Below are 15,730 nucleotides of genomic sequence, written 5' to 3'. Positions count from 1 at the left end.
CCAGCTAGCTGCAATACACTGCTCTTCCTGCAAGCAGTGGACAAAGCAGGCAGCTGCCAAACAATGTTATAAGGGAGCATTGCGCAATGTTAAACGAACATGTACCCTAACTGATCAGCAATGAAACAACCTTAACCAGGATGACTAAGGCCTTGTCTACACTACAAGACTATTTCGAATCTACTTAAGTCGAATTTGTGGATTCGACCTTATGAAGTCGAATTTGTGTATCCACACTAAATACACTAATTCGAACTTCTGAGTCCACATTAACGGGGCCGGCGTCGACTTTCGAAGCGGTGCACTGTGGGAAGCTATCCCACAGTTCCCGCAGTCCCCGCTGCCCATTGGAATGCTGGGTAGAGCTCGCAATGCCTGCTGGGTGAAAAAAATGTGTCGAGGGTGGTTTTGGGTTACTGTCGTCATTGAACCGTCAATCACGCCCTCCCTCCCTGAAAGCGCCGGCGGGAAATCTGTTCGCGCCCTTGTCTGGTCGGTTACAGCGCGGACGCCACAGCACTGCGAGCATGGAGCCCGCTGCGATCATCGCTGCACTTATGGCCGTTGTCAACTCCTCGCACCTTATCGTCCACCTCTGCAACAGTCAGCTGCTGAGAAACCGGGCGAGGAGGCTCCGGCAGCGCGGTGAGGAGAGTGGCACAGACCTCTCAAAGCAGGGTACGCTGCGCAGTGGAGATCATGGTGGCAATGGGTCACGTTCATGGTGTGGAACGGCGATTCTGGGCCCGGGAAACAAGCACAGACTGGTGGGACCGCATAGTGCTGCAGGTCTGGGATGACACAGAGTGGCTGCGAAACTTCAGGATGCGTAAGGGCATTTTCCTTGAACTGTGTGACTTGCTGTCCCCTGCCCTGAAGCGCCAGGACACACGCATGCGAGCAGCCCTGAGTGTGCATAAGCGAGTGGCCATAGCTCTCTGGAAACTAGCAACGCCAGACAGCTACCGGTCAGTAGCGAACCACTTTGGCGTGGGCAAATCTACCGTGGGGGTTGCTGTCATTCAAGTAGCCCACGCAATCGTTGAGCAACTGCTCTCAAAGGTAGTGACTCTCGGAAATGTCCAGGTCATCATAGATGGCTTCGCCGCAATGGGATTCCCAAACTGCGGTGGGGCTATAGATGGGACTCACATCCCTATCCTGGCACCAGCCCACCAGGCCAGCGAGTACATTAACCGAAAGGGCTATTTTTCAATGGTGCTGCAAGCTGTGGTGGACCATAGGGGACGTTTTACCAACATCTTCGTCGGGTGGGCGGGCAAGGTTCATGATGCGCGTGTGTTCAGGAACTCTGGTCTGTTTAGACGCCTCAAGGCAGGTACTTTCTTCCCGGACCACAAAATAACGGTTGGGGATGTGCAGATGCCTACAGTGATCCTTGGGGACCCGGCCTACCCGCTAATGCCCTGGCTCATGAAGCCCTATACAGGCGCCTTGGACAGTGAGAAGGAACTCTTCAACTACCGGCTGAGCAAGTGCAGAATGGTGGTGGAGTGTGCTTTCGGACGTCTCAAGGGGAGATGGCGGAGCTTACTGACTCGCTCGGACATCAGCGAAAAGAATATCCCCATAGTTATTGCTGCTGGCTGTGTGCTCCACAATCTCTGTGAGAGCAAGGGCGAGACCTTTTTGGCCGCTTGGGAGGTTGAGGCAAATCGCCTGGCTGCTGTTTACGATCAGCCAGACACCCGTGCCGAGAGAATATCCCAGCGGGAAGCGATGTGCATCCGGGAGGCTTTGAAAGCGAGTTTCCTCGCAGAGCAGGGTAACCTGTGACTGTCCACTTGATTTTAAGAGAGCCTGATCATGGGCCTGTGTCTGTATGTGTCGAGTTAGATCTGAGCTCACAAACCCGGTTCTCCAAGTTTCCCCCACTTCCAAAGCACGTTTTAAAACTAATGAAATGTTACAGTAATTAATAATAAATCTTTCGTTGACTTTGCATTTCTGTTTCTTGGTTGAAACATGGAAGCATTCTGTGCTGGGTTCGGTGTGCACTGATGTACAGACCGCTTGTCCAAAACAGGACGGACAGCCTCCTGCTCCTACATAGGTCTGTGGGGTGGGGGACGGTTTACGGTGGTTGTGCATGTAGGGGGGGGTTGCAGGAATGCGTGGGTTTGCAGGAAGGGGCAAGGGGTGCCGTCTTTGGATAGGGGTTTACATGACGGCTGTGGGTTTGGGCGTTGGAAGGGGTGAGGGGTGCGGGGGAAGGGTGAGTATCTGCCCCTGGATGAGGGCTCTTTTTGGGGCTCAGGGCACCGGGGAGGATCGTGGCTACGGTCGAAGTGCATGTTAAGGGAAGCCTGCCTTTACATTCGGGGATGGCAGGCACCAGGACCCTGGACAAGCATACACATCAACGAAAGACCCGGGACAGCATACACCACACAGACTGACCCTGGTGCCTAGTGACTGCAGTCTGTGTGTGCCCTGCAGTTGACCCTGCACCCAAGTCTGTACCATGGTACTGTGGGCTATGCACTGCAATTACAATTCCCCCCCCCCCACACACACACACAGAAAGTCTTCTGACACGAGAAACGTGACGGAAACAGTGAGTAACACCAAACCGCTTTTAATAATGTAGTACACAGTGGGGGGTTTAAACTTGGAGTTGGGACTGGGTGATGCTGTAAGGAAAGAACTTGTACAAATTTACAGCGCGAGAGGTGTCTTGAACATTAGCGCTCTGCTGCGGTGCAGTGACAGTTCTCACGGCCCCTACCACCCCTCCTTCTTGTAACTTTGGGTGAGGGGGGGGACAGGACTTCTTGGCGTTGGAGGGCGGTTGCAGATACAGTGCAGGGGGGCTCTCTCCTCCTGCCTGCGGTCCTGCAGAACATCTACAAGGCGCCGGAGTGTGACCGTTTGCTCCCTCATTAGACCAAGCAGCGTTTGAGTCGCCTGCTGGTCTTCCTGCCGCCACCTATCCTCCCGTTCGATGTGTGTGCGATGCTGCTGACACAGGGTCTCCCTCCACTGTCTCTGCTCTGCCGCCTCCGCTCTGGAGCAGGCCATCAGTTCCTGGAACATGTCGTCCCTAGTCTTTTTCTTTCGCCGTCTAATCTGAGCCAGCCTCTGCGAGGGGGATGCCGGGGCAGTCCGGGAAAGAGCCGAAGCTGTGTGATGCGAAAAAGTAGGTGATTTCCTTGAACACATACATGTTTGCCAACAGTGAACACAGTCTAGTCAGTTTCAGTTAACAAGACCAAAGAGGGCACCAAGTCTCAGGAGATCTCAGAACTAGTCCGAGATTTCGGAATACGCTCTCATTGGCGGCGCCATTGCACTGGAGAGCGCACAAGCGAGGAAAGACAGCTGCATCCCTCTTGCACAAAGTCCTGGTAAGCCTTGCAGTACATACTGCTTATCAGTTAGTGGTTAGCTGTGCTCTCCTGCTAAAGGCAATGTGCAAAGCAGAAAGGATGAGCCTTTTGCAGCCCCTCCCGCCAGTGCACGGGAACGATCAATGGATGCTTGTTCTCTGTGGCCTCTCGCACGTGGCTGTTAGGCGAGGGTCATTGTTATGCAACCTAATTTTAAACCATTAACAATAGTAACACTACACTAATTGCCCTACTTAGATGCAGTATTTGCAGAATGAGATCACCCTGAGGCGGGTCACTCGTGCCCAGAAAGACAGGATGTTACGGGACGCACTGCACAGACCAGGACCATATGCAGCAATGCTAGTAGAGGCGATGATTCCTCTCTATATTCTGATGTCCTGGCGTGGAAGAGTCTGCTTCCACGGAGCGCCCAACAAGGCACCTCTTCCGACGAACCTCATGCGGAGGCTTTGCGAGGAACTGAATGACACCTTCGTGGAATTGTCGATAGAGGATTATTATTCTATCCCCATTTGTGTGGACCTTCTTTTCACATAGTTTAATATTTAGAATTTTGTAAATACTGTTTCTATTTTTTCTATAACAATGTTATAAAAAATAAATGTTTATACGTGTGTAGCACTTACAGCCTGATCCTTCCCCTGATTCTGAGTCCGGGTTAACGGCAGGGGAGGGTTGGTAGGGGATCTCTGTGAGGGTGATGAAGAGATCCTGGCTGTCAGGGAAAGCGGGAGTGTGTTCGCTGTCGCCTGCGCCGTCCTCAAAAGACCCTTCCTCATCTTCCCCATCGGCGAACATCGAGGAGGAACTGTCCCGGTACACTATTCCGTCCTCGGAGACCACCGTCACTGGTGGGGCAGTTGTGGCAGACCCAACTAGAATGGCATGCAGTGCCTCGTAGAAGCGGCATGTCTGGGGCTGTGCTCCGGAGCATCCGTTTGCCGCTCTGACTTTGATACCCTTGTCTTAGGTCCTTGACTTTCACGCGGCACTGCATCGCATCCCGGCTGTATCCTTTGTCTTTCATGGCTTTAGAGACCTTCTCGAAGGTCTTCGCGTTCCGCTTGCTGGAGCGCAGCTCCGAGAGCACAGACTCCTCGCCCCACACAGCGATCAGATCCATGACTTCCCTGTCAGTCCATGCTGGGGACCTCTTTCTATTCTGGGATTGCCCGGACTCCTCTGCAGGAGAGCTCTGCATCGTTGCAGGTGCTGCGGAGCTTGCCCCGATGTGCAACCAGGACGTCAGATTCAAACTGCCCAGACAGGAAAATGAATTCAAATTTTCGCGGGTCATTTCCTGTGTGGCTGGCCAGAGAATCCAAGCTCGGACTGCTGTCCAGAGCGTCAGAGTGGTGCAGTGTGGGATAGCTCCCGGAGCTACTAAGTTCGATTAGCATCCACACCAAGCCTAATTCGAGCTAGCCATGTCGAATTTAGCGTTACTCCACCTGCTGGGGTGGAGTACCAAATTCGAACTAAAGAGCCCTCTAGTTCGAATTAAATGGCTTCCTGGTGAGGACGGTTGAGCGGTTAGTTCGAATTAACGCTGCTAAATTCGAATTAAAGTCCTAGTGTAGACCAGGCCTAAGTGAGGAGTTACTGAAGTGAATGGAGCTACACTGTTTTATACCAGCTGTGGATGTGGCCCCTCATGTTTAAACTGACACTTTAGAGAACTTTTTTCTTCCATTTCTGAAGACAGATGAGTATTTTTCTGTTATTAATAGATTAAGTCAAAAAGACCACTGACCTGATGTTCACCTGACCCTATTTTCCAGATTTATCTCACTGTCCCAAAGGTTTTGAGATCAAAAGTCCTCAAAGGTGCAACAATATTAGATATTTGGAAATCAAAGGCAAAGGACTTAAATTGTTGGAGACAGTGAGATTGTTTAGATTTTGGAACCTGAGAATTTGAGTTTTTTAGAGGGAGATTAGAGTATTTTAATTCTTTTCCTCTAGCCCCCTAGATTTGGCACCCTGGAATAATTTTTGGCTTTGTTCATACCCATGACATTACAATCTCAGGCGTGATTTCAGATTCAAGTCATTCAGTGAGTAGTTTGTCTTCTCTTCAACTGGGATCTAGACTGTGACCAACCTCTGCAAGTTCATTTCTCCTGATTCAGAATTAATTGCTCTCGGTTTCTCTACAACTGTTCTTTCAACTTCTGCAGGAGGCTTTATTTCTTTCCCCACACTATATTTAGTGGGTGCTTTCGGGAGATTGGACTGAATGTTGTCTCAGGTTGAGAACCAAAAATCTGTTCCTGAAGAGGTCTTTTCTGGCATATGTATCCTGAAGGATAATTCTGCCAGTGAAATCTGGTTTAATTTGTGCTAACTGGAACTGGATGCAGAAAGATAAATTGGGTATAAATTCAGGGTGGCCCCAAGAAAGAACCTGAAGTCTGATATCAGGAGAGGCGTAACAACCAATGCATTTAGTAAAGGGTAACAGAAGATGCAATCACAATACCTGAACGGTGACAAAAATGCTGGCAGGACCTACAGCAGGAGTCGGCAACCTTTCAGAAGTGGTGTGCCGAGTCTTCATTTATTCACTCTAATTTAAGGTTCTGCATGCCAGTAATACATTTTAACGTTTTTAGAAGGTCTTTCTATAAGTCTATAATATATAACTAAACTATTGTTGTATGTAAAGTAAATAAGGTTTTTTAAATGTGTAAGCAGAGTCAGGATGAGCTCTACCCTGACATCTGGTGGTAGATTATGGGGAGTGCGGAAAGAAGTTTCAAATATTCGCATTAGCATTTCAGTTATTTGCATGGGCACTCCCACCCCACTTAGCATACCGCAAAGCAGCCTGGGATGGTTATTTTCACAGCTATGGGAGCCCCAATTTTGTTATTGGGGCAGGAGCAATAAAATGTTGTCATCCCGATTAAGTAAATGAGGAACTACAAAACTGTCTTATGATAGAGGGTTTCATTGTCAACTAAATAGCACTTGCTAGACAAGGGACATGGGTTCCAAAACCCAATCAAGAGAGAGAGGCTGGGGACAGAGATCTGTACTTGGTGGTGCAGGCTCCTTGTGTGAGCCAGAAGCACCAGTGCCACCTATGCCTCTCTCCACTGTGGAATGTCAGAGTTAATTTTTGATTCCCTTAAGAATCTAAATGCAGGTTACTGAGCTGAATTCACTGGTACTGGGGCTCCCCTACTAAGAGCTGGAATCACCAAAGAGCTGGACTTGCTGAGCTGAGAGCACTGAGTACTGTGCTAATGAGTGGGGGAGCCTGAAGCCATGGAGCAGAGCAGCTGGCAGAGTGGAGTGGAGCAGTTTGTGCAGCCACTGGGTGAGTGGAGCCAAGCAGCTCGTGAGGACGGCTGGAGTGGCTCACAGGACAGCTGGTGGACCAGAGCAGCTGGCAGAGCGGAGTGGAGCAGTTTGTGCAGCCACTGGGTGAGTGGAGCCAAGCAGCTCGTGAGGACGGCTGGAGTGGCTCACAGGACAGCTGGTGGACCAGAGCAGCTGGCAGAGCGGAGCAGCCCACAGAGCAAGTGGAGCTGAGCTGTTTGCAGAGATGACTAGTGGAAGCAGAACACGAAGAGGCAGGGCAGTTGGCCCCGAAACCACGTAAGGTGCCCCACCCAGGCTGGGGAGGGGGACCTCTGCAGAGAGACTCTTGAGCTCTGGGGCTGCACTGATCTGGGACAGAGACTTTTGGATTGTGGGACTTTTGGGACTGTGGGTGATTTGGGGGTTGCTGGACTCAAGGGCCCCGAGAGAAGGACATGGCCTAATTTGCTGGAGTGGGTCTTTGCTCATGGTTTGACCTATGAACTCTAGCTGAGGTATTTTCCCAATTTAATGCTTGTTGTTTGTCATGTAATTAAACCTTTTCTGCTACACCAAGACTCTGTGCTTGCGAGAGGGGAAGTATTGCCTCTTCGAGGCGCCCAGGGGTGAGTGCAAGATTTTCCCAGGTCACTGGGTGGGGGCTCGAGCTGGTTTTGCATTATGTTGTGGGGAAGGGACCCCTATGTATTGAACCCAGCCCTTGCTGCTATCGTTTCGGCCCAGCAGAAGGGTTACAAATGTTTAAGAAGCTTCATTTAAAATTAAATGAAAATGCAGAGCCCCCTGGACCAGTGGCCAGGGCCCGGGCAGCGTGAGTGCTACTGAAAATCAGCTTGCGTGCCTCCTTCGGCACGCCTGCCATAGGTTGCCTACCCCTGACCTACCGAGAGAGCTGAACATCTCCCTAGACTTTAAAACCCCACAAAAAACTTTAAATACAGGAAAACACTGAAAGTGAATAAAAGTTGGGAACTATGCATGTGTTGAGCTGAGTCAGGAAATGGCATTCTCTCCCACGATTGGGGGGCAGTGCCCACAGCACTAGAGTAGCCTACAAAGGCCTGCTGTACCTCACCCTACATATCGTCTAGCCTATCCAACCATCTTGTGGACACATTGGCTATGTTACTACCCTCCCAACTAATCCCTTACTGCAACAGAGATTAGTGTTGAGCCTCAGCTCTGTGACAGGGATGGAGATGCAGAGTTCCCTTTGGTGTAACTTCCTTGCTCCCTGGTCACTACACAAAGCAGACACATAGCATTCTGGTTACGTAAAGGGCTGTGGATTGGAGCCATAAGGCCCTGATCTGGTTATTCTGAAGTCTTTCCAATGTGTTCAATGGGAGCTTGATCAGCAACCCAAGACACTGTTTAGTAGAGAAAAATAACATTTCACTGACAGAATATGAAACATACATACAAACTTGATGGATGAAATCCAAGGCTCATTGAAGTCAATGGGAGTTTTTCCATGGGTTTCAGTAAGGTCACAATTTCACCCAATGAGTAGAAAATGTACACTTGCAAGGATTCATGGATAGGCTGTTACAAAGTACAATTAAATGCATACCTCAATCATGACTGTATTTTCTTTTATTAAAAATGCATACAAAGCCTCCCAAAATCTGTCTCATATGTTTAGATTGTAAACTTTGAGTTAGAAACTGTATTTTTACTTTATGTATGTAGAGTGCCTAGCTCTGTGGGATCCTGATCCTCATCTGGAGCCTTTAGACTACCTCCAGTACAAATAGCATCCATTATCAAAAGCCGTATCATTGGCTTTTTGTCAAGGAAGCAGTTTGAAGGGAAGAATGACTGCTTTATGGGGGAGAACCTGGTTCCATTGATCTCAATGGGCAAAATTCCTATTGAGTTAAATTAATCTAGAATTCCAGCCTTTCTAAAACTTAGATATTTCATATTTGCTTTGTGTTACAAGTATCACTGAGAAAAAAATTAAGCTTGTGACATAATGAAGTTAAGTCTCATTGTGATTAGGGAACTTTCCAAACACAAATTCTCTCTGTGTCAAAATTTTTGACTATAATGCTAAACACGTACACATGTTCTTAACTTTGTGCATGGAGGGCTTGCTTTCGCTGGGCTTTGGCTCAGGATCAGAGTTAAAGGGACGATTTAGCTGTATAAACATAGTCATATGCATAAGTGGTTAAAGGATTTTACTTAGTGCTGTGAAATGTGCTCCATGTGTCACCGTATTGGATGGTGCCAAGAGGGGGCTGTAAAAATCCTTTGGTTAAGAGATTATCCAAGAACTAAAATGAGAAATTTAACCTTCTTCTTGTCCATTGCATAATGAACAAAAAAAATCTTTTGGATCCACTTTTTATTTTTAAGAAGGCTCGAGGTCCACATATAAGATTTTGCAGGCATTTCCACATCAGCTGCTTAGCTAGCCATTTGCTGATGCTTTCATCCTATCACAACAACTAATAACGAAATTGACAAATACAACTAAGGCCAGTGATTCTCAAACTTTTATAGTGGTGACCCCTTTCACACAGCAAGCCTCTGAGTTCAACCCCCCTTATAAATTAAACACACCTTTAAATATATTTAACACCATTATAAATGCAGGAGGCAAAGCAGGGTTTGGGCTGGAGGCTGACAGCTCACAACCCCCTGAGGGGTCCAAGACCCCCAGTTTGAGAACCCTCGACTTAGGGCCATTGCTAGGCCTTCTAAAATCTAACCCCCGTGAAGGGCTGAATGATAACTCCTCAGGTTGAGGGCATCTCCTACACCCTGTAGACAGAGTCTCTGCATTGGCTATAAATAGGGATGAACAAGAGAGGTGAGTAGAAGAGTTGAAGCCATTTGCTACCTTTGTGAATCAAGCCAACAATGATTAAGAATCTTAACTCATTTATGTATTTCTTCATTAATAAACTTCTTAAAGCATACACCTTTTCATTTTTGTTACTACTTTAAATGTTTCGGTGATGTTTTCTGAGTGTAGAGAGAGGTTCAGTTCTCCCTGTGAATCTGATGGTTTACACAAGCCCCTTTTTGGCACTGTTGGGTGACAGAGATCATAACCTCTGTTACCTTTGAGTAGGTGCATACATTGTTATGCTACTCCTGACCCAGGGCTGATCTGCACTAGAAAATTAGACCGACCCAACTACATTGCTCAGATGTGTGAAAAATCCACAACCCTGAGCAATATAGTAAAGCTGAACTATGTCCCCATAGAGATACGCTAGGTCAACAAAACTCTTTTGTCAATCTAGCTACTGCCTCTAGGGGAGGTGGATTACCTATGCTGACCGGAGAACCCTCCTACTGGTGTAGGTAATGCTCATATTGTAGATATACAGACTACAATGGGACACTTTGCGCTTCAAATGTAGATAAGCCTTCAGCCTCCCTGGTAGTCAGACTTCATGTTCTATCTCTGAGGTGATCCACCTGGCCCTGTCTTGAATTTGTCACCACACTCAATTCCAGTCATTACAAATTAGATCAGGTTTTACTGGCAGCATAGAGGAAAAAAAAGACAAAAGAAAATCAAAGCTGGTTAAACACTTTTTTTATTAAATTAGAATTAAAATCAAATCTGGCAGGTCACTACAAAAAATGCCCCTATGGGTAGGTCTACACTGCATCTGGGAATGAGCCTCCCAGCCCACATCCACAGACTCATACTAGCAGGGCTTCAGCTAACATGCTAAAAATAGCTGTGTAGACATGGCGGCTCGGACTACAGCTTGGGCTCTGAAGACTGTGTGGGGGAGGCCTTCAGAACCCAAGCCATAATGTCAAAGGGTCATCTACTCAGCTATTTCTAGCACACCAGTGAGAGCTCCACTAGCATGATTCTGCAGACATGCAGGGTATATATACCTTAAGTGCCAAGACTTAGTTACAGGCTATTGTTTAAGGAAGCTGACATTACCTAAAAGCACTTTCTGTTGTGGTCTCCCTGCACTTAGCACCATGGTCAGTGTGTCCATGGACCCACTGTCTCTCTCAAGCTCCAGCATGTTTGAAGAAAGACACGTATCCAGCCCAAGGAAGTGTCTGTTCCAGGATGGATCTTTGTTTTACAGGAAACAATCCTCCACAGGCACCATTTGCCTATTTCACAATCACAAACAGAAAAGTGTTGTTTCAAGTAACACTAATATTAAGCCAACTTTTATCAAAAATAAATGAAACCAGATTCTATATTTGAAATTCATCTCCAGGACTCTTCTTTTATTGTTACAATTACAATTTTTAATCAACATACTGACCATTCTAAGCCCCAAGCCTGAAGTTTGTTCTATACAAATGGAGTTCTATGCCTGTGGGCATCTGCATGGGTTCAGGAGGTCTGCCTGCATGAAGCCTGATGCTGGATTGGAGCCCTAGTTTGTAATTTACTATTCACAAAATTACTTTGAATGACATACAAACATTACCATTCAGACTATTAGGTACTGTAGCAGAATTCAAAGAAAAAGGCAACATGTCATATTATAGGTAGTGATGATACGAAAGATCTTGCTAGAAATCTAGCCAAATACATTGCACATTCTTGTTTGCTAAGGCTGACATTAGCTCTCATATCAGATTAAAATACCTGTGTTATTTCCATTGAGTCAGTGATACAATATTTTAATGTAAGACTCCCACAAAATTTCCTTGTGATTAACCCTATTTCCCAGTAGTGCAGGACTGAAAAAAACTATTAATTTCCTTTTAAACAATATCACTTTCTCAGAACCGAACTCAAGTAAGAGGGCAACATCTATGGCAGGAGTAATTTTGCCATAACTAAAGACAGGGTGAATGAACTTCATTAAAAGGTACGGAACTCAACCAAAGAATGGTGGCAAACTTTTACCAAAGACCCCCAGGGGCTCCTCCAGAGAATCACTGCTTTGAGTTCACAAATAAACTAGTCACTCTGACTTCAGGTGAGCTCTCATGGTTCATTTATATTCACTTATATTTTAAAAGTATTTTCTGAAACTTGACAGGTCAGCGTCACACAGCTTTCATGCCAATGGAGTTATGCGCAGTGAGAGAACAAGTTCTATAAAGGATGCGTATTATGGAAGCTACAGAATCTTAAACTGTATGACAATTTGCTTCCTTAAACTTTTTGCATCTTCACTGAATAAGTTTATTTATAAATCAGTGACACTGCATGGATGTCACTGAGAACAGAACCTGGCCATTGGTTTTCCCCCTGGAGGTTGCAATCTACCAGGGAAATCACAAATAGGGGTCAAGAGGAAAATTACCCTGCTCTTAACCTATATTTTTAAGTGGAAGGTGAGATGAGTCCTGTGTAGATTTTGACTAGATTGGATGCTTAGGGCAGGGTGTGCCCTGATAGGGAACCTTTGCAAACCATTGTATTATATAAAATGTCTGAAGTGTATGAATAACCATATGCCCTCTCTTGATACTTTTAAAACAACGGATTGAAGTAAAATAGAAACAAAATACCAGACAGTTAAATATGCTAAGTGGGATTGACATCTTTTCATTTAAAGAGCCCAAAGCACAGATTTGATCTGATTGACTGATATTTCGTTGGTTTTTGTTTGTTTTTTATTGGTAGAAACTTTTAAAGGGCTGTTGATTTAATATTGGCACTTCCTTTGTTAGTGAAGAGTGATGTTTCCAAATAGATATTGACTTCTGAATTTCTGTTTTCACATCAATGTATTGCTTTGCATTAAAGGCTTTCAGAGGATTAGGAAAACTGTAGAGGTAAAGATTTTTCAGTAGTAAAAAATGTAATGTAAAAACTGTTCCGATTTCACATAGGCATCTAAAATTAAAATCCAAGTACACAGGCCTCTTCAGTGTTAATTTAAGATTTCTTTAACAGAAGTGTATTTTCTAGGGAAACCCCTGAAAGCCTTTCACTTAAACAACTCAGAAGCTCAGAATTATTTTCCCAGGGAATTGCTAACAGAAAAATTACCTATTCAGGAGGATGAGAATGAGTACACTCCACCCTTGTAACAAAGCCCTCTATTTAAACACCATGAGTCAGAGTCTGATCTCATTTACAGCATGTCTGGAGCCGAAAGTGTGATTTTTAGCCTAGGTTGAAATACGCACTCTACCTTTGATCCAGCTAGTACACTTCAAACAGAACTGTGGCCATAGCAGTGTAGGTGATAGGATGGACAGCTGCCCTGAGTACAATCCTACATGGAACCCTCGGTATTTACTTGTGCGGTTAGCCCACCTCTCTGCATCTACACTTCTAGTTTTAGCATGCTAGCTCAATCAAAGCTAGCATGCTCTGCTGACTAGTGTGTGAAGCTTGGCGCTGCTTACACTCCACTACACATATCACTCTACAACTGGGAAAAACTTGGGGAAATCCATCAGGCTGCGTAATGCTTTTATATGGGTTTGGGCAGAAAACACTGCCCTCCTATTAGGATGCTGTTGGAAAAATCACCACAAGGATTTCTTTGCAAATATTTTCCTCTCATGGCTTTCATCACCAAAGGGGACAACCCAGTCACCATGTTTTATTCCCATTAATAATATTAGTTCCTGTCACAGTGACTTGTAAAGAGACAGGGTGAGGCCAAATTTAAAATTTGTAAAAATTATCTTTTACAAAACTAACTTTGCCCTGCAAAGTTATAACAAACAAAACAAAAGGTGGAGAAGGAAAGAGCCCATATTTGCTTCCTTGGGATGTATGAAGAAGGCCTAAAAGTTTGCCCCACCAAATGTTTTTCACATTGGAGAGTCACATCTTGTCATCCTGGTTTTTTTTGTAAAACAAACAAAACCCTCTATGGATACCTGGCCCTCTCTTACAATCATGACATCACAGGTATCAAGGAAGTGAAACTTGAACAAATGTTTTGGGAACATAATTTAGCCACTCCTTAAAACTCTTGCTTTTGTTTTTATTTAGTCCTCACTGACTCAGATGAGACACAGAATGTTGAAAGAAAAGAAAAGATTTCTTTGTTACAGATTCAACACATCAGCCCCTTCCACTAAGAGCCAAGTTCTCCAAAGATACCTTCAGCAAACACAGGGAAGAGAAGAGATCACATTCCTGATCTTTCTAAGGTAGAGGACATGTAGAATTTAAATATATATGATTGTTTCTAAACCTTTCAATGTCTTCTTGATACATAATAAATTTAAAATAATATTATAAAATGACCCTGATCTTCTAATCTGATTTGCTCAGATGGGCCACTAGGAAAAAAAGTGCTTTTTTCCAATCGAGCTAGCTTTATTTGATGGAATATCCCATCTGACACTAATTTAGGCACTGTTTAACACCATTAGCTTGATTTTAACAAGTTGGGTTATAGCTAGGGTGACCAGATAGCAAGTGTAAAAAATCAGGACGGGGGTGGGGGAGCTATATGCACCTATATAAGAAAAAGTCCCCCAAATTAGGACATCTGGTCACCCTAGTTATAGCCTATGGTCCTGCCTAGGCTTGAACTAACAACTGAGAAAAAGCACCTTTTTCCTAGTCTAGGAAAGGCCAACGGTCTGTCCTGCAGGATCAGGAATAATGGTAAAACTAGTGAAAACTTCAAACCAGTTAAAATGTGTAAGTTCACCCATTGTAACTCGTACAACAGTGAGTAAAACATTTTCCAACAAAGGTGACTTTTAAGTTGATAGTATCCCTATGGTTTGCTGTTATTGTCTGAAGCTTAGGAAACTATAAATGGAGTGGGTCAAAAAAAGTCAGCTGAGCAGTTTTCCATTTGAAAATGGAGATTTCACTGGAAGCGAAATCTTCCATGGGAATATGTCAATTTCATCAAAACTTTCAATGGAAGGCAGGCAGGGAGGCCAGTTGACCCAGTTCCACACCTGATGAGCTGCACAGTCCCACCACATTTTTTGAAATTTTGACTTTTCATCCCAATTCAGGATTATTTTCCCTCCTCCACCCCCCTAAACTCCCCCTCCCCAAAAGTTTCCACAGGATGGAAATTATGTTTCCAACCAGCTCTGACTATAAACAGCCAGCAAAACCACTGAAAAGTATATTAGCTTATTAAGAGATTAAAAAAAAAACCCCTAAGATATTAATAATGTCAGTAAATAGAATTCTTCATTTGGAAAGTTTTGCTTAACTTAGCAGTATCCCCTCAAGATAGGTGGGAACAAAACCAACAGGACTGGCAAGGTTACGGAAGCCTCACTGGGTTAAGAGTCCTGCCCAAACCCTGAGGACAGAGCAGCCAGGGCCTGGTGGGAATGGCCACATTCAACAGCTGGAAGACGGTGTAAAATCACCGCTCCAGCCGACCAGGCCCACTCCCCACGCAGCTCGGCAGCGAGTTGTGTTTCAAGCCCCTTCAGCACGGGGCGAAGCGCTGAGAGCGCCCCACGCGCAGCGGGGCTCCCGCCCGGCCCGGGTGTCCCCGCCCGCCAGTCCCACCGCCGCTGTCCGAAGGCAGGAACAGCCCGGCGGGGCGAGGTGCGGCTGCGGGCCGGGCGTGGCGGCAGGGAAGCGGCCCCAGTCCCGCTCGGCCCCGTGCAATCCTGCAAGGCTCTTACCGCACGGCAGCTACACCCCCCTCTGCCCCCGCCGACCCTCCGGCAGCGGGCCCCCGCTGCGCCTCCCCGCCGGGCCCGGGACTCACCGTGACCAGCAGCAGCAGCGCCTCCAGCCCTCCCGGGACCCGCGCCATGGCCGAGTGCCTCGCCCGCTTTCCCCCGGCGCCCAAAGCAGCCGCCCCCGGGCGAGACTCCGTGCGGGGCTGGATCCTTCCCGCGGCAGCCGACGCACTGGGGCCGGGAAGGCAGCCCGGAGGGGTGGAGTGTGCCGGGCCGGGAGGCTGGCCCGACATTTGTACACCTGGGGGAGGGGGCAGGTGAATCCCGCCTTCCTCCGGGGCAGGGCGCGGGGAGAGGGGGGGGGGGGGTGACAGCTCCCAGGCCCCTTCAGCAAAGGGGAGGGGCAGAGGCCGCCCTGCCTCCCTCCTGCTGCGGACTAACCGGAGCCAGGGGCTGGAGCTGCCGGACCCCTCAGGAGCCGCCGCCGTCGC

General features: G+C 46.8%; 1 protein-coding gene across 2 annotated transcripts in view; it reads right to left on the bottom strand.

The window, feature by feature from the left end:
* DSG2 (desmoglein 2) overlaps window positions 1–15,513 on the bottom strand; it is a 55,455-nt gene extending 39,942 nt beyond the window's left edge. Inside the window, exon 1 of one of the 2 annotated variants that reach the window (XM_039526752.1) lies at window positions 15,326–15,513. In XM_039526752.1, the coding sequence (XP_039382686.1) occupies window positions 15,326–15,373 (48 nt within the window). In that variant the 5' untranslated portion in view covers window positions 15,374–15,513. The remainder of the gene's footprint in view (window positions 1–15,325) is intronic. The other variant, XM_039526751.1, reaches the window with a different exon arrangement.
* Window positions 15,514–15,730: the final 217 nt, after the last annotated feature.

Source organism: Mauremys reevesii, linkage group 2 (genome assembly GCF_016161935.1).
Source record: "Mauremys reevesii isolate NIE-2019 linkage group 2, ASM1616193v1, whole genome shotgun sequence".
NCBI lineage: Eukaryota > Metazoa > Chordata > Testudines > Geoemydidae > Mauremys > Mauremys reevesii.
This window is presented reverse-complemented; position numbering and strand designations above follow the sequence as displayed.